General features: G+C 38.0%; 1 protein-coding gene across 1 annotated transcript in view; it reads left to right on the plus strand.

Annotated features, from left to right (window-relative positions):
- Positions 1-1011: 1011 nt before the first annotated feature.
- Positions 1012-18847, plus strand: part of LOC145993816 (uncharacterized) — a 387953-nt gene continuing 370117 nt past the window's right edge. The window contains exons 1-2 of the mRNA XM_083129646.1: positions 1012-1041; positions 8027-8227. Of these exons, the coding sequence (XP_082985772.1) occupies positions 8030-8227 (198 nt within the window). The 5' untranslated portion in view covers positions 1012-1041; positions 8027-8029. The remainder of the gene's footprint in view (positions 1042-8026; positions 8228-18847) is intronic.

The following is an 18847-nucleotide window of genomic DNA, read 5'->3' on the forward strand; positions in this document are numbered from 1 at the left end:
CAGACACAATACAAGATTCTGTTACAAGATCGACACACCATCAATCAGATTAAGTAAAACACAAAATAGTTATAAGTATTTAGGAATTAAGTTATACAACATGTTACCAGAAGCTGCTCACAGTGTCTCTCTTAAAAAATGTAAAAGTGTACTTCAACCCTGGTTAAAAGAAAAGGTCTTCTACAATCTAGAAGAATTCGAAATCCGTCCCAAAAATGATTTAATATTCTAGAATGTATTGTATTGTTTATTTCCTGTTTTATGAATTATTGTTATGTATATTGCCACTGCCATACTTATATTATTTCATCGTCACTAATATTATAATTGTCTTATGTCTATGTACTCTTACTTTATATATGCATATACTCTCATATTAGTATCTATAACATATTGTAGTTCCATGTAATCCCTCTCTCTATATATAATTATATATTTACATATATACAATAACAAATATGTAACCAATAACTGACGACATCTATTGCATTGTATACAATGTCTAACGATGAATAAATATATTGTATTGTATTGTATCCCGAAAAGTCGGGAAGTCATTTCCCGAAGTCAGGATCGGAACTGGAAATTCTTATCCCGATCCCGGTTCCGACTTTTCGGGATCCCGCACACCCCTAATTGCAACACACAGGTAGAAATTGCCTCCGTGACTTTGCTATTTTGCACTATTTCAACGTTGAGTGATACGGAAGTGTCCATTAAATATGATTTTCAAATGTTTAAGCAACATTGCTCGTTGATTTTCGAAGCTCATTTGTTACATTCGAGCCGAGTTGGCGGTGCTGTGAATTCGCGTCGGTTCTGTTTATAGCGGTATTTCGTGCTCTCATTGTTTTGTGTGGAACACTGTGCTGTAGTTATTGTTTTGCCTCATAATGTTGAATAATTTTGAACTGAAGCAAAGAGTACATGTAATTTTACAACTTACTTGTCACTGTCATAGAAGCATATTTTGCAATTGAAAGAACGAGAAGTAAAGGTTCTCCATCTCCAGGTTGTAACTGCAAGTTTCTCAATTTTACGGTAAGAAAAGAAAATTATACTTTACTATAAGGTGTGGTCGCATATCGCCCTCGCCGGCTTTTGTGGCGAACTGGTCAACGTGACACACTACGACACGAGAAGTCCCAGATTCGAACCCTGGTTAACCCTGTGCTCAAATTGAGCCCAACTTTTACTTTGCCATGTTCGACTGGCTGACGTTTGGTGATGTGGTGATCACAGGCATCAGGAAAATCGCCAGTGTGTTGGTAGAGTTTTAAGATCAGAATGTTACTGAAACACCATGAAATGTTACTCTTGGAAAACCCTACATTATTGGAAAGGGTGATAGGGCTGGGTTAACGAGACCTTGTAAAAACAGAGATCGGCATTTGAGTACCTGCCAAAAAGGTCACCCCGTACACACATCTCTTTCTAACAGTGAAATGAAGATATGTTTTAAAAGGTGTCAAGATAGTTATTCTTCTTTTTGGTTATTATCTCAAGCACTATAACAGTCATTTATCAGTTGCCTTAGTGGGCATGTCGGGTCGGGTACCCTATTCTACACCCTCGAATTTTGAAATTTTTTCTTTTTCATTATGAACATTATTTGATCCTATTTGTGAATAAAAAAAATTGGAGCGCGGAAAGAAGTATTTACGACTGTACAGCCGTTTAAAGTTGAAATTTTGTCGTTTGAAATGGTTCGCAATTATTTCCAATTTCTAGATCGTGATACTAACACGACACCAAATTTTAACTATCCATCTCAACCTAACTGAACTAACCTATCCACGCGCCAATGGTTCGTGGGGCTAGCGACAATGGTTTGTGGGGCTAGCGCCAATGGTTCGTGGGGCTAGCGCCAATGGTTCGTGAAGCTAGCGTCAATGGTTCGTGGGGCTAGCGCCAATGGTTCATGGGGCTAGCGTCAATGGTTCGTGGGGCTAGCGCCAATGGTTCGTGGGGCTAGCGCCAATGGTTCGTGGGGCTAGCGCCAATGGTTCGTGGGGCTAGTGCCAATGGTTCGTGGGGCTAGCGCCAATGGTTCGTGGGGCTAACAACAATGGTTCGGGGTCCTAGCGCCAATGGTTCGTGGGCCTAGCGCCAATGGTTCGTGGGCCTAGCGCCAATGGTTCGTGGGGCTAGCGTCAATGGTTCGTGGGGCTAGCGTCAATGGTTCGTGGGGCTAGGTTCCCTGTAAGTCAATTACAATGTCCCCTATGTCTCGTCGAACAAAGTCCTGTATGTCCTTCATCCGTTGAACGTGTGTCAATCTCATATTTAGTCCTTTTGTCTTAATTCAATGTCACACAAATCAATTCCAATGTCTAAAGTCGCACAAAACAATTGCAATGTCTCAAATATCCAATCCGCCAATAAATTACATAAATAATATATTGAAATCGCAAATTATCCCATTGCACAAGTCATTCATAACAAGATAAAATTGCAAATTATCCCATTGCACAAGTCAAAGATAAGAAGAAAAAGAAAATGTTCAGACGTGCGCCTGTGACATGAATCCAAGATGCGCCATGATCAAATCCCTGCAAAACCGTTTCGACGTTACATGAGGAATCTAAATATTGAAAAACGTAAGTTTCCTAGCACGTAGATCTAAAAAAATTACTTTCCGTGCTATTTAGAAACATCGGTTCTTATGAAGAACTAATTTTCGTAACGAGAATATTTGAAATGTGCGAAAAATCGAGGGTGTAGAAAAGGGTACCCGAGCCGGCATGTCCTGCATGGACATGGGTGTGTCTTTGTGAGTCTCTCTCTCTCTCTTAATTTCAGTCAATAGCCATTTGTTCTCCTTCTGGTGATGAACTAAAAGTGGTAGAAAAGTAGCACAGAATAAGAAAAATACAGTTATTTTTCATCTTCGTTGTTCCACTCATGGAACTAGAAAAATGGGTAAAGTTTTAATCTCCGAGAAACGTATTTCTTCAAATTTACAGGAGAAAGTACTTACCGAACTGACTTTCCGTAGACTTTTCAAAGGTCGTGGAAGTGTTTTTCCCCATCATTTAATTTATTTGGCCTGTAAATCATGTATTTTTCAAGATTCATGTCTCTCCGATGCACGAAAACTGTTGCGCTTATGTCCTTCTACTACGTGAACCAAATGTTGCGTGCGTTTGATGATGTAACATCTGGGCAGTGTTTCTAACAACGCAGTTTTGTAACTATGTTTGCCTAACCTAACCTTGCCGTGCATGGTTCGTGGGGCTATCCGTAAATGGTGTGTGGGGCTATCTGTGCATGTTCATGGGGTTTTCGAACGTGGAAAAAAAATACAAAATCAGTAACGCAAGCGAAAACGAACAAACAAGAATTACTCGATATGTCGAAAATTGAGATTATTTACGTGAAAAAAGTCAAATGTCACCTTCACGAATTCTCAGCAATGCAGAATATGTAAGTACCAATGTGAAAAATAAGAAAATAAACGAATTTGAGATGTTTCCCGGAGATTAAAACTATAATGAAAAATGCTGTGCAATAACCAAAATACAATACCAAACAATTCCAACTCTCTGAAATCACTGCCCAAGTTCCTTTTGTTTTATTGCGATTTCATCATGCTACGAATGCAATTTTTTACATGGTTCGATTTCGATGTATGTCTGTTAACACATACTGCGGAGTTTTAGCGATTACTTAAGATTTTGTTCAATATATGCTTTTATGGTTTAGTTTGGTTCCCTTAGCATTAAAATAAAGTCCCTAAATGCATTATACTAAGGTTCCGATTTACTTCTACATTCATTCCCACGCTTCTACAATATTTACGGTCGCTTGTCGACGGAGAATATCTTGTACATGAGAAGTGCGTAAGGTAATTTTCAAGTTGTTTTTTTGAGTCCAAACAGTGCTCATTACTTTAAGGAAGGTTCAAATTTCGTGTGACAATGATTTCCAAAATTCTACAATAATTAGTCTTTGTGCTGGGAAAAATCATAAAACAATCTGAACCATTACCGAAATCACCAATTTACTGTTGCTGTATCAATGGATCCATGGTCCTGGGTCTGTGAAAGGCATATACATCTAACGTTTATTAACACAACAGCTAGGCCTAATGTTTCTCAAGCGGCTCTTTACACAGTTTTTCCTTTAAGGTTAGGGTTTTAGATAAGATAATTTTTACGTATATTTGTGAAGGTTGCAGTAAGGCGATATAGGTATGTCAATGCACCCCAATAATTTTAACTGATTCATTCATTCACTCACAGGAGAAAAGAAGGAAAATTAAAATCAAATTATAGGCAATATTTTGAAGTATTTTTATCTTTACAGGCAAGAGAAATGGAAAATCACCAGCAGGCAGTATAGCGAGAATCAGTGTTGCACACTGTGTATAATATTTGTTTCCTGCCAAGAATATTAATGAATGGTCTACTCATGTGTCTGCAATTTTTTTTTCACTGAACATAAAAAATGGGATGCACTATAAATTGCATAAAAGATCAAATTCACATTATTTCTTAACTCTTTCCCTGGTGGCAAGATTACGAACTTGCTGTCTCTATCCTGGTGGGAAATTTAAACAAAATTAACCTAAAATACATATTTATTCTTTTTGTTTGGCAACAGCAACAAAGATCTTTTGTTGTATAAAGTGTAAATATCAGTAGAGGATCATTGAAAGCATATATTTATAATGTAATAGTTTTAGAATTTTAGCAGTTTTAGTAGTTAGTAATTTGTCCATGCAATGTGTGTATTATGCACTGGGGATAAGATCACAGTATCTTCACTATGACTTTCGTCTGATTCATTGGAAGATATTACATCTTGAATTTCATCAAGTTCGGGAATATAGATTTCACTTTCTTCATCAGCACAAATTTTATTCACTACTCTTCAGTGGCGGCGATTGGGTTCCAAAATGGGGGAGGGGGTCAAAGTCAGTATATTTCCCTTTGTAGATAATGTTTAACATAGTGCGGTGGCAAATGTGACGAAAAGTGGGGGTAAATTGCCTCCCTCGCCGCCACTGCACTCTTTCAAAATCCTGCAACTTGATCGCCTGATTTCCCTTTTGAGAAGCCATTCTTTCCTTTGGTCTGCCGCAAACACACTGAGCTCTGGAACACAATAACAACAATGGGGGTAAAAATAGACTTGCACCTCACAAAACAATGACTCAAACGTTTCCAAGGTCAAGAGCGATCTTCCCTCAACACTTGAGAATGATTTTGCAATCACAAGTTCAGCTGCTAGGCTGCAGGATAGCTCAGACGAAGCACATGTGTCTGGGTGTGAAAACACACTGGATAGAGGTTGGATTCTCTTTGGCGTCAAATCATGCCCACGCCAGGGAAAGTGTTAACTTGCTAGGCATAAATAATATGCTTAGCTATTATCATTTTGTCCACTTATAACTATTTTCTGACAACAGTTCTCATCTTAAACAATTATATTATTTTAACTATGGCCAGCATTAGGCTACTTCACTGCATCTCTTTTACTCACGTTACTAAAAACCTGTGTATTTATCTGAAAGCTTATGTACTCTCAATACAATTTATACATGTGGAGGACCAAATGATCACAATGAAAGTGACATTCCTCGTCTTTCAATTAAACTATACAGAATGGTCACAAAGTGGGTGTACTTCCCTTTTATTTTCGACAGTATGATGGTTGTGGTTCAATGCATGATATGGATACATCTAATGGTTTCAGAGTCCAGAACATTTGCAAGGAGACCATCATTTTTGTAGCACAGCTGAATTCTGCATCAATTTCATTTTGTTGAGTCATCCAACAAAGAAAGATGTTTTGCAGGCCTTGACTCTCAAAGGGCTGTTGCATCACAGAGTTTTTAGATGAGAGTATTAGTACAGGGATTTGCATTGATTGAATGTGTTATTCAATCAGTGCTAATTTTTAACATTGTATTATTAAATCAATCATTGTTAACACTTTTACATTTCATGCCACTGGTACTTATTGACTCACTCGGCACTTGGATCTGTCCTCACTTCCCCGATCTACTTCTAGCCATGCGAGAGCTTTCTCTTTTTCAGTTCCCGACAGAATTACAAACCTTTAAATCCATCCTTGATACAATAGAACTACCAATCAGAATTGATGAGCACACTGGCCAGCTGAAATAGGAAAAAGGAGAAGAGCAATAGATGCTTATCTGTTTATTTCAAGGCAGCTCGTTTATATATATATATATAAATATTCGATCGATGCCACTATGTAAATGACTAATGGGAACACTTTATTTATTGAGTGAAGGAAGCATCTATTAATTATTATTGTTTCATGTAATCCATATGTCTAAATTTTCTAGTGGGATACTGATATTTTATTTTCACAACCTACACAAATACTATTTTATTTTGAAGTGAAAAGCCACACACTGTGCTGTTTGTAGCACCAGGCCGAATCAATCTCCAGATAGGCAGAGGGGTGGGAAACAACGTCTCTTATTTTCCTGAAATTTTAATATGTGAAACTGTGAGAGAATCTGAGAAGTATGTATGTTGTATTTTTTCTATTTTAAATTTCACTCGAGATATAGCTGTTCAAAGTTAGCCATGCGACAGCCATTTTGGATCTGCCAATTTTTTTTTTTAATTGCAATATCTTCTCAACAAATAGAGATAAATGGATGAATCTTTTTTTATTTTGAAGTATTTGTGTTTCTACATATTATAAACAAATAATATCTCCAAAACCAACATTGGAACGGCAATTAAAAAATAAACTTTTTTTTTTAATCGTTTCTCAAAAACACCAATCTCAAAATTTCTAAAAATATTACAGGAGTTATATGCATATCTAAGGGTACTACATATCCTGAAAAGGGGAGCATACCATTTTGCTTCTCTGATTTTTAGTGATTTTTTTTTTTTTTATAATCCATTTTCAGGCAAATTTGGAACCGTGGAAATGTTACAGTAATACACTTATAAATTGTTTTATGCAATATATATTATGCATCCATGCTATAAGACACTGTTTGCAGAAGCAATTTAAAAAAAAAACAGTTCTAATATAACAAAGACAGTGCTGTTTCTTGTTAGGAAAGCGGTACTCGCTGGATGGGCCATGAGGCAGCATGAAGTTAACAGTAACTTCCTGTAACTCATTGCTGACCTGTGTAACTTCTGCCACCCACCATTCACCTTCATACACACAAGCCACAAACATCCCAGTCTTTCCACTGTTCTTGCTTGAAAGTCTTCCACATCATCTTTGTGTAAAGTGTACTGTGTAACTGTTTTGACAAAGTCTATTGCACTCTGAATGGCCTGTATTACAGGCTTAGATGGATCGTGTTTGTGCATGATGTTTCACTAGACCTCCCACCCCATCACATGATCCTTTTACAGTTCTGTTACATTCTGGAATTATATGGAAGGTTCCAGACAATGAATAATATTGAATTTTATTGTGAAGTTCATGTAATTTATTTGACTAGGTTGCATTGGGAAATAAAATTCAAAACCTTGAGGAGAAGGCCACCTCTATCGTAATATGTGGGTAGTGCAACTTTATCCCAGTTTGTCCATAAAGTGGTATATCAACTAAATAACAGTTGTTATATTCACACATTCACTGCTACGACCTACATTTTTACATTTTTCAACAATGCCAACGCTATTCTTTTATTCTTGTTTTTTAACAAGCATTATTTTGCCTTTTCTTCAACAGTTACTAACATCTAAACTTATGAAGTGGTATGTCGTGTTTGTGAAGTCGCCATGTATTAATGATGTGTTTTTAAGGATTGTTTGAGATCCTTGTTGCTTGCTGCCTTTGTGAACTGAGATCGTAAAAAAATCTTACGGTAGTTTTCAGTTGGAGGTCGATCGGCAAGTGAGGATGTACCTAACTACCACAGGAGACTGGTTTGGTGTAGCAACCTGGTGCTATTTGGAAATATAGAATCTAACCAAGTATCCATAATAGATAGGTCAGTTTACATTGCATAATTGCTTGTGCATAAGATGTTGGGGCATTCCAGATATTTAATTATGCCTTTTATTTGCAGAAAATGCAGAGAGAAGCAAGAGCAGATTTTGGCTCTGTCGAAAAGCGCTACATGACACTTCGTCGTCAGCTGGATGAGCTTGAATATCGTCAACCTCTAGTCATTGATGCCTTGCCTTTGGTGGAAAGACTTGTGTCAGACCTCTTGCACACCACGGACAGTTTACGACACTATAAAACGCTTTCACAACAATACTTACAGGTAAGTGTAAAATTGTAAATGCATGATGTTTTATCCTTTAGAACACGACTGGTTTTGTATAAAACCACCCAAATTATGAGCTTCCCGATGGCTGGTTTCAATCCAATCGTCCACCGCGTGGCAGCAATTAACACGTTATTTATCAAAAGACACAGATGAGGATTCAGTTTGTCTTTTTTATTCATTTATATACATATGAAGGAATGACAAAACAATATATCAATTGATACTGTTATTAACAAACGTAATTTGAACGTGTCAATTTTTTACTACCAACATTAAGTGATATTCGCATGTTTTTTCCTTGAGGAAAATTGATACGCTTTCAACGAATTCATTAATTTCACTTGATTGGGAACACACTGGCAAAGTTTTATAGTGCATACAAATGCATATTTGGGATGTTAGTGCATATTTCAGCTTAATGTGCATATATTGGAAGTAATTTAATGCAATTGTTTATTTAAGTTTGCCTCTTCCATTGTATTGTTCTTTTGGTAAAGAGTAGCCTGTCTATTTATTTGGGTCAAGGACATCCATTAACTGGAAACTACAGCTATTGCAAAGATCAATAAAACTATTCCCCGCAACCAATCATAGACATCGAAAAGAAATGATCGAATGTGTCACTGTTCCTGGTGCCCGTGACAACAGCAGATTGATTGGCATTATTTGTTGGTTAGTTTTCAATATGTTATTTTCGTGAATCTGTGTGCGTGCCTACGAGTGAGTATTGTTGCTGTATTTATTTATATGGAGGAGGGGGGTTACAACTGATCATGCCTTAAGGAGGATACTACAGATATATGCTTCTAAATAATTTACTGAAACTTTCCTTCCCGACCTGAAGATATTAAAAATATTACAGTGTGTGCAATTCTCCATCAACTCTAAGATTGAAGTAAATGTAAAGAAAAGCACAGATCATTCCGTGGCAAATCAACCGGGGTTTTTACCTTGTCATCTGAGATTTTAATGATTTTTGGTTTATGGAATGTACCCATAGAGACTATGATAACTGCAATATTTCAGAATTTTTGGACTTACCGTTTTCCCAGAATTTAATTTTGAAAATTAAAAAAAAAACTGAAATTTTCCGCCATCCTGGTTCACAATAATGCAAATATCTCGATACCTGTTTCAGCTAGAAAGTTCATCTTGGGCTGTTTTTAAAGCTCTTTTAGAGGGCTTTCATACAATATGCAACACAACCATATTCAGAAAAAATATTATATTAAAGAAGGACCTTTTGTTAGCATGTGTTCAGAATTTCAGGATGGGACAATCATGGGATCATACTAAAAAAAAATATCATAACATTTCTTTTTTTTAGAAAAAAATGGGGGAAAACTTGAGTCATTCCTTTAATATGTCACCTAAAAGTTATTAAGCAATCAAACATCCAAATTACAGTTCCGAGTTCATTTTCAAGCAATAACAGAAGACAAGATGTGCAGTAGGTGGCACAAGATGCGTGTTGGAACCTGCAAAGACATGTTCTTCCTGCTGGGCCATGCTTCTCTTGTCCATGAGCCACAGTCATGCTTCAGCTTAAGAACAAGCAACAGGCTTCTTACAATATGTCATTAACGTACTGTTGTTTTATGGAAATATTCTAGTTACATAACATTTGTGTAAATTGATTGATTACTTATTACTTACAATGGAGGTTATCTAAGTGTCCCCCTCCGATTTCCATGAAACTTGGCAGGTGTATAGAGGGGCCCAAAGGAAAAAATACATGTTTTTTTGTTTCGGCTAAAAAACTGTTTTAGGGGGCAAAACCTCCCCTCTAATGTCAAGATGAGGACAAATTGCAGTAGGGATCTGACCCATGTGTCCCTCTCCGATTTCCATGAAACTTGGCAGGTGTATAGAGGAGCCCAAAGGAAGAAATACGTGTTTTTTTGTTTATGCTAAAAAATTGTTTTAGGGGACAAAACCTCCCTTCTTATGTCAAGATGAGGACAAATTGCAGTGGGGATCTGACCCCTGTGTCCCCCTCCGATTTCCATGAAACTTGGCAGGTGTATAGAGGGGCCCAAAGGAAGAAATACATATTTTTTTGTTTCGGCTAAAAAAATGTTTTAGGGGGCAACCCCCCCCCCTCAAATGTCAAGATGAGGACAAATTGAAGTGGGGATCTGACCCCGAAACCACGTAAATCTGGCATAGGAAGAACACGCTCATATAATTGGAACACACAGCCCAGAACTGTAGGATTGTCGGTACCAAACGTAGTGCAATTGTAGAGAGATGCCGAATTCATAGACACCGTTGCAGGGTAACGGAGCATCAAAATAGCTGCACATGGGAACCATAACCCTATCAAGCATGACCTAGATATCATATAGGTGATATACATAGCCAAGGACACAAGAGGATAGTTCCACAGATGAATACACAGCATGTATAAAACATTTATTACCATCAGAAAGTAACACGAAACAACGTTATGGTAACTGATCTGCCAACAAATAGTAAAGACAAGCACCCATGCATCACATAGAAAACTGCCCCATTGTTGCTTCCACGGTGTCAATGTACATACTCGTCACAGTAATGGTACTCCTAAAAAAATATGATTTAACCATAATGTTCAGTTACACCATGCACATCTGATTACTCCACTGCACCACAAACATCACATATCGGATTACTGTCACCACCAAAACAGAATGCCACCGGATTCTCAAATGGAGGTGGCCTTTCGGGAAGATCCCCACTCTTATACTGTGCGTATTGGAAGACGTGTCGAAACCTGTTGTTGCGTAGCTAGAGATGAATGTCACTGTGTAGTCGGAAAACAGTCGAACAGTCCAAATCCTAAATCCATACACATCTAATGGTTGGGGAGTGCAAGTCAATCCTTTAGGTATTGTCAACAGAGTAATGTTTTTGTCCCGTGCTGTCACCTCTCGCATAACAATATCCCTATGTCCACTCCACGAATCCAATATCAGAGCACCGAAATCATCTGTGTTTGGGAAGTACACCTTCTTGAGCCAGGTCTTAAAGTGATTTGTTGTCAATTTCCCCGATGCTGAGGCTGCAATGAACACATTTGCTGGATGGAACAGTGTTCGGTTGACATAGGGTCCAAAGGTACCTTCATGTTCCTTCAGAACAACGAAGAGAGGAGACATCACCTCTCCCGCGGCCGAAATAATTGGTTGAATGGTGTAGCTGTGTGTTGTGGATGCAACAGATTGCACATTATAGTTTCCGCTTTCTTCGTTCCCCTTAATAGCTAAGGTGCAACCACTGTGTATTTCTAAATTAAAACCACTTTGATCAGAGTTAAACACATTTCCGACAGAGTACTGTGCAATACATGATTTAACAGTATCCACAAAGCCATCACGTTCGTTCTGAACATGTTCCCCCTTGCCAGCAGATGTGCGTGTAAATGAATTTGGTGATCTTCCGGGAAATGATGTGATGTGCTTTCTTGAATTTCCAAGGGCAAAACCCTGACGCTGTAAACCGAGGAACGTCCAATTCAGCTTTAGCTTGCAGAGTCCATCTCCGAATATCAATATCATGAATTGGAACCTGTGCTTGCACGGCATCACTAAAGTTTTCTAAAACGTATTTGGAAACCTGACACAGCTTTTCTTTCCGTGTTCCTCCTGCACTTACCTGTCTTCCCATCTTTGTAGTTGCCGTGTTGAGGTAACCTTCTTATACAGATTTTGCATGGTGGTCAGAGACAAACGTCGCTTCTGTCCACTCCTCCAAAAGTCAACTGCTCTTCGTTTATATCCAATGGATACAGTATGTGGTGAACAATGGTTGGTATAGTCTTCTTCCGTGTCATCATCTGTATCTTCCAAAGCGTGTGCATACGTATCGTCTTGCTGGTCAAAGTCCAAGGAAGTAGCAAATTCAACGGGATCTTCGGTACATCTTTCAATGACGTCCTTCACAATGTCTGGGACATATGCCTCCTCTACTGTTAAAGGAGATGGGCTACTGGTATGAAATGCCTGTATTAAAAGTGTGACCACATTTACTACATTCATACATACAGAACGATTGTCTTTATTTTCTTCTGTGAGCCTTTATATACGAAGTCACACATATGGAATTTGGATTCATGATGTCTTATCGTACATACCATCCCACTACAGCACACCTGATAATTGTGTTTAACTGTGGCCTCCTGGCACCATTTCACGTTTCCTTACTCTTATCTCCTCTGCTTGTAAGGTATCTCCTGACACACTGCCCATAGGTGATATGTCGTGGTGGGTGCGTTGCACATGATTTGTGTCAAGCATGTATCGTGTGTTATGTAACGCATATTGTCACATTGTATGCTCTCGCGTGGCATATTTGCCTTTCTTCGTCTCGTCGGTGATAGCTGTGTTTCCCAGTGACATGCACTTCATATCTCAAATGCTCCACTAGTGTATCTGCCAGTTTTTTTTTAGCCAAAACAAAAAAAAACACATATTTCTTCCTTTGGGCCCCTCTATATTCATGGTAATCTGAAGGGGACATAGGGGTCAGATCCCCACTTCAATTATTTGTCCTCAAATTGACATTAGAGGGGAGGTTTTGCCCCCTAAAACAGTTTTTTAGCCGAAACAAAAAAAAAACACGTATTTCTTCCTTTGCGGCCCTCTATACACCTGCCAAGTTTCATTGAAATCGGAAGGGGACACAGGGGTCAGATCCCCACTGCAATTTGTCCTCATCTTGACATTAGAGGGGAGGTTTTGCCCCCTAAAACCATTTTTTAACTGAAACAAAAAAAAAAACATGTATTTCTTCCTTTGGGCCCCTCTATACACCTGCCAAGTTTCATGGAAATCGGAGGGGGACACAGGGGTCAGATCCCTACTTCAATTTGTCCTCATCTTGACATTAGAGGGGTTTGCCCCCTAAAACAGTTTTTTAGCCAAAACAAAAAAAAAAAGTATTTCTTCCTTTGGGTCCCTCTATACCCCTGCCAAGTTTCATGGAAATCGGAGGGGGACACTTAGATAACCTCCCTTGTTAGTGAAATTGTGTTTCCTGGAGATTGGATCTATTGCACCTTTTTGTGACTATAATATAGCGAAAGTTGACACGTCCTTTTCCCTTATACAAATATAAATTGTTGTTAATTCCTTTTTTTGTTAACCAAATGTGTGTTGTTCTTCCCAATTTGTAGAAATATTTAGTGTTAATCTTGATGTCTGTAATTTAGTATGTGATTCTTGTGTTATTTAATATTTAGACCTATCACTGATAATGTCACAGGATGGTGATTGACTTGTATGTACTGTATATGTCTTGTAAGACCTATTGCCATGGTAATTATGGACTGTGTTTTGTCTTTAGTTTTTTTTTTTTATTTTGCATTATGTGGTTGTCCATCTGAATTGTAGGATGGTATTATTTCTTTGAAAAAAGTTATTGGTAAGAAGTGAAATATATATTTATTTTTCTTGGTGAAAAGTGGACTTGGATTTTTTTTAATAATGAACGAACAGGAATCAAGTGAATGCTGGGAGTATGAACATTTGTTTGTGTTTGCTTTAAATAATGTTCTTTAGTTAAAAGAATGTGTCAAAATTGACTGAAAATATTTGTGTTAAATATTTTGCCTCACAATGAATCGTAAGAAAGGAAAGGAATGGTTAATGTATGATACAAAAGAATGCTGTAATCCTTTTTCAGAAGAATATCACAGAACTGTGTTAAATATTTAAGAAATGTTACCACATGGATGTGTTCTTTAGGCTTCCATATAAAAGCAGGAATGAAAATATGTGATAATTTCAGAAAGAAATTGTCTGTAATTAAAACTAAAGAAACATTTGTTGATAAAAATGAAATGGCAGGCTCCAGCAGTGAGGACCCTGAGTACATTAACCGAAACACTTCTCTTCAACTTTTAAACAAATCTCTTTCTTACTTAGGCGAGTCACCTGTTGCCACGGAAAAGGTTTCTCACTCAACAGTTCACACAAATTCGAAACTGGAGAAAGTTAAGGAAAGCCTTGAGACAAAATTAATCCCTATACAGAAACTAGATGTAGCAGATCAGGAGTGGGATGACGAAAAAGAAATGTTAGAGCAGTTGAAGGAGACGTTTAATGGAACAATTTCCCGAAGTTAAAAATTAACTGTCCTTTCAGTTTTACCTAAAAGCTGGCCTAGAACTAGGATAATGAGGGAGTTCAACGGTGTTACAGATTACATGTTAGGTCGAGTGAAAAAACAGGTTTCCTGAAACGGTGTACTTTCCTCTCCAGACCTGAAACCTGGAAGGACACTCGTTGAAGATACAGTCTTATTGGTTAAGGAAATCTACAATGATGATGAAGTAAGTAGAATCGTGCCAGGAAAATCAGATGTAGTTTCCGTGCTTGAAGGTTCTTAAAAAAAAAAAGTTCAGAAAAGGCTCATTTTATCTAATTTAAATTAAATTTATCAACACTTCAAAACAAAATATCCAAGCAAAAAAATAGGCTTTTCAAAATTCTATGAAACTGAGTCCAAAAAATTTCATTTTGGCTTGTAAGAGTGGGACTCGTACAGTGTGCGTGTGTCTCACACATCAAAATGTGGAACTCATGATTAATGGAGCTCATTTTGAAAAAATCGCATTAAAACCTGCTGAAGGTTTCCTGAAGACCTACAAAATGTGTTTATCCAAGATCATGTGCAATCCTCCTCGAACAGAGTGCTTCACAAATTGTTGCGCAGAATGCCCTGGAGTAGATGAATTAAGAGACACTTCAGTTAACTTATTTTCAGGAATCATTTGTTCAAAAGATCACATACAAACAGTGGTTAACAGTTGATCAGTGTACAATGGAGACTGTGGTGAAAGACGTTGAAGAATTTGTGGCTGATTTCTGTTAGTTCCTACTAAAGCTAAAAACTTAGACTGCATAGCCAAGATGCAGAAATCCTTCTATAATGAGCTGAAAGGATCTTTGAAGAAAGGGGAAGCACTTGTAACATGTGACTTTGCAGAGCACTACAACTTTGTTTTACAAGATGAAGTACAGCCTTATCATTGGACAAATGCACAAGCAACCATCCACCCCTGTGTTATATACTTCAAAGAAGATAGAGAAGTCAATCACATGAATGTTGCCTTCATTTCAAAATGTTTAAAGCACAACACCACTGCTGTGTACACATTCATGAAGTTAATTCCAATCCTAAAAATGAATATTGCAAACCTGAAAAAAATCTTCTACTTCTCGGATGGTAGTGCTACACAATATAGGATCTGTAAGAACATCTTGAATTTGTGTAACCACCAAAATGATTTTCAGTTAGATGCTGAATGGCACTTTTTTGCTTCTGCTCATGGAAAGAGTTGATGGCCGCGGTGGCTCAGTCGGTAACACATCTCACTACCATGCTAAAGGTCCCGGGTTCGATCCCCGGCTGGTTCAAATCCGGGAACTTTTCTAACGATGGAAGTGGCCCCGGCGCCCACCCAGCGTCGAATAACATGGGTACCTGGGGGAAACCCTGAGGGGTAAAGGCGGTCAGGGGCATGATGCTGATCACATCACCCCCACTCACGACCGGATCAAGAAAGTGTGGGGCGTTACCCCCACACCCCCTATACGCCTTCATGGCGTGGTGCTAAGCACAGGGGAACACTTTACACTTTTACTTTTCATGGAAAGAGTGCCTGTGATGGGCTTGGAGGCACAATAAAAAGACTGGCTGCAAAAGCAAGCCTGCAGCGTCCCTTCAATAACCAAATCATGACACCTAGCAAACTGTTTAACTTTGCCAAACAGAACATTTTAGGGATCCACTTTGAATACACAACATTTTAAGACTACAGAAAGAGTGAGTGTGAACTAACTGCTTGCTTCAAGGATGCCAAACAAGTTATAGGAACTCTGAAATTCCATTGTTACATTCCTAGATCAGATAGTGAACTAGGATGTAAACTTGTTTCGAATGACATTGTTGGTGGAAGAAAAGAAGAAATACACATTGGGTCTGAGAGTGCTTTTCTCCGGAGATCTTGTGCAGCATCCAAATTAAATTCAAGCTACATCATTGTTGAATATGATGATGCATGGTGGGTAGCATGTATTATTGCAACACATGACGACACAACCAACCTGAAAGTTACCTTCCTACACCCAAATGGACCATCACCTTCTTTTAACTGCCCAGTTGTCCCAGACATACAGATCATTCCAGCAAGTACAGTGCTTACGCAAGTAGAACCTGTCATGCCTACTGGGCATGCCTACTCTCTAAGTACAGCTGAAAGTCGGATGTCATCACAACTTTTGGCAGATTAGAGAAACTTTTAAATCAGTTTTACCTGACGAAGAAACTACCCATATCATCCTGAAGCAAGTGCAGTAAGATATGATTAATTATTAATGTAGGTAATTTGAAACATGTAAGCAACTATTTTTTTTAGCGCAACATAACTGTAAATAAGGTACAGGTTTAAACAAGTAGAATGAGAATTATGATGAACTTTCCAAGATGAACTTTCTAGCTGAAACAGGTACCGAGATATTTGCATTATTGTGCACCAGGATGGTGGAAAATTTCATTTTTTTTAATTTTCAAAATTAAATTCTGGGAAAACTGTACATCCAAAAATTCTGAAAAATTGCAGTTTTCATAGTGTCTATGGGTACATTCCATAAACCAAAATCATAATAATCTAAAAGGTGAAGGTTCAAAATTAAATGTTTACCGGTTGATTTGGCATGGAATGACCTGCACGTGACTTGTGAAATTCTGACTTGATTACATAATTCTGACGTTGGTTCATTTCTAGGTAAGATATGGAAATAAGGGCCCCTCGCCCGCATCAGTACAGAAGCTTAGGAAAATGGCATTCAAATGTTCTATATTCTTATGCTTTGGAACTGTTTTTGTTGGAAATAATAGAATATCAATAAAAATTCTCTTGGGTCATGTGTGTCTGTTTATAGATTCAATCCTTCTGTATTCCAAATTTATAATACCGAAGGATTGAAGAGATAATTACTTCAACAGTGAATAGAGGTGACGATCTGGGTAAACTGATTAATGTTATTTAATGTCAAGTCTAGTCTGAACTTTTAAGTATTAAATTTGATATCTTAGCCCCGGTCCACACGAGCGGAAAGAATGCTTAAAATGTGCTTAGCGTTTCAGCATTCTTTAAGCATTGGTTGTTATGGCTGAAGGAAGTAATGGGATCGGCCACACGGACTGACTAGCCTGTGGATGCTGAACGTCTGCCGCACTCCGTAAGCATCACCCATAGTGGACAAAGTGCGGAACGAAGACTGGGCTGACTGCTATTTCTATTGTGTCTTATGGCATCGTCCACACGAGCGGAACGTCTGCTGGGCTGAATGATCACATGACGTGCTTTGTGCATTGTTTCACACCACGTGGTGCAGAGTTCTAGCGTTGTGTTTCTGATAAACATTGTTTTTTGCAAATGAAGATGGGTGATCTAGATATAGATGTATTAGACACAGAAGTATTTATTATGGAAGTGGAAAAGAGGCCATGTATTTGGAATGTTCGGTGTGAGGAATATAAAAACAGAAACAGAAAAGATTCAGTGTGGAATGAAATTTGTTGTACTTACCAAACTTCGCAGAGCTTTCAGTAGTTGTAGTACAACGAACCACTCATCTTTGGTTTATTCACACGTACATGCTTCCTGTCTATTGCTCCTATGCAGTGTGGAAAATTAGTATGATTTTCGAAGCCGTTTGCAATATTCTTCCACATCTCTTCCATTGGTTGAGATGAGGAGTGTCCCATATTGCACGACAAACTGTTCTGACAACCTCACTGGCCGTAGATTTGTCAATTCTATAGGTATAGTGCAGCTCAATAAGGTAGCAACCAGTTTCGGTCCAGGAACCTTTTTTCCCCGCATCAATTTTAATACGGTCCAGGGACCTTTTATCAAGAACAATTCAAACACTGTCCTGGAACCTTTTTTCAGCTTTCAGATGCAGAGAGGAAATCTGTTGGTAAGTCATGACTCATGTACCAGAGTTGATTCATAACACACGGCATGCAAACACATTAATCTGGATGAGTAATTAAAAAAAAATGTTACTAATAAATATCTCAAAATACACCGACATAAATGGCATCCCCATCTCCCAAAAAGGGAAGGGGCTCAACTTTTTTGTTTTGGTGAAAATATAATTTTTTAAATGTTTACATTCCTCACCAAAATATAATTGGCTGTCACTTGTAGTATTTGCACTTTCCGCTGAGTGTCAGCATTTTCTCTACATTACCTTAAGGACACAATGTGGAAAGAATGCTTAGACGTTAAGCACTTTTTAAGCATTCTTTCTGCCCATGTAGTCTTATTTTGTTTTGAAGCATTTGATTATTACCACTTTTTGTCAGTTTTCCCTATATATATATATCAATATTACAGTAGGAAATTTGTCCATTGGGTTTTGGGCCAGGATTTCAGGGCTTTGTAAACCCTGTGTAATTAAACCATGATTTTTCTGACTTCGTAAGACCAGTTGTTGTGGTATCTTTGCAACTTGTTTCACAAATTTTGCTTGTAATGGAAGGTATTTTTACTATTTTTGCCATTTGTAAACAGTCTATCAGAAAAAAAAAACAAATGAAAGAAATGCCCATGTAGTC

This window comes from Lepisma saccharinum, chromosome 10 (assembly GCF_977018435.1).
Source record: "Lepisma saccharinum chromosome 10, izLepSacc3.1, whole genome shotgun sequence".
Taxonomy (NCBI): Eukaryota; Metazoa; Arthropoda; class Insecta; order Zygentoma; family Lepismatidae; genus Lepisma; species Lepisma saccharinum.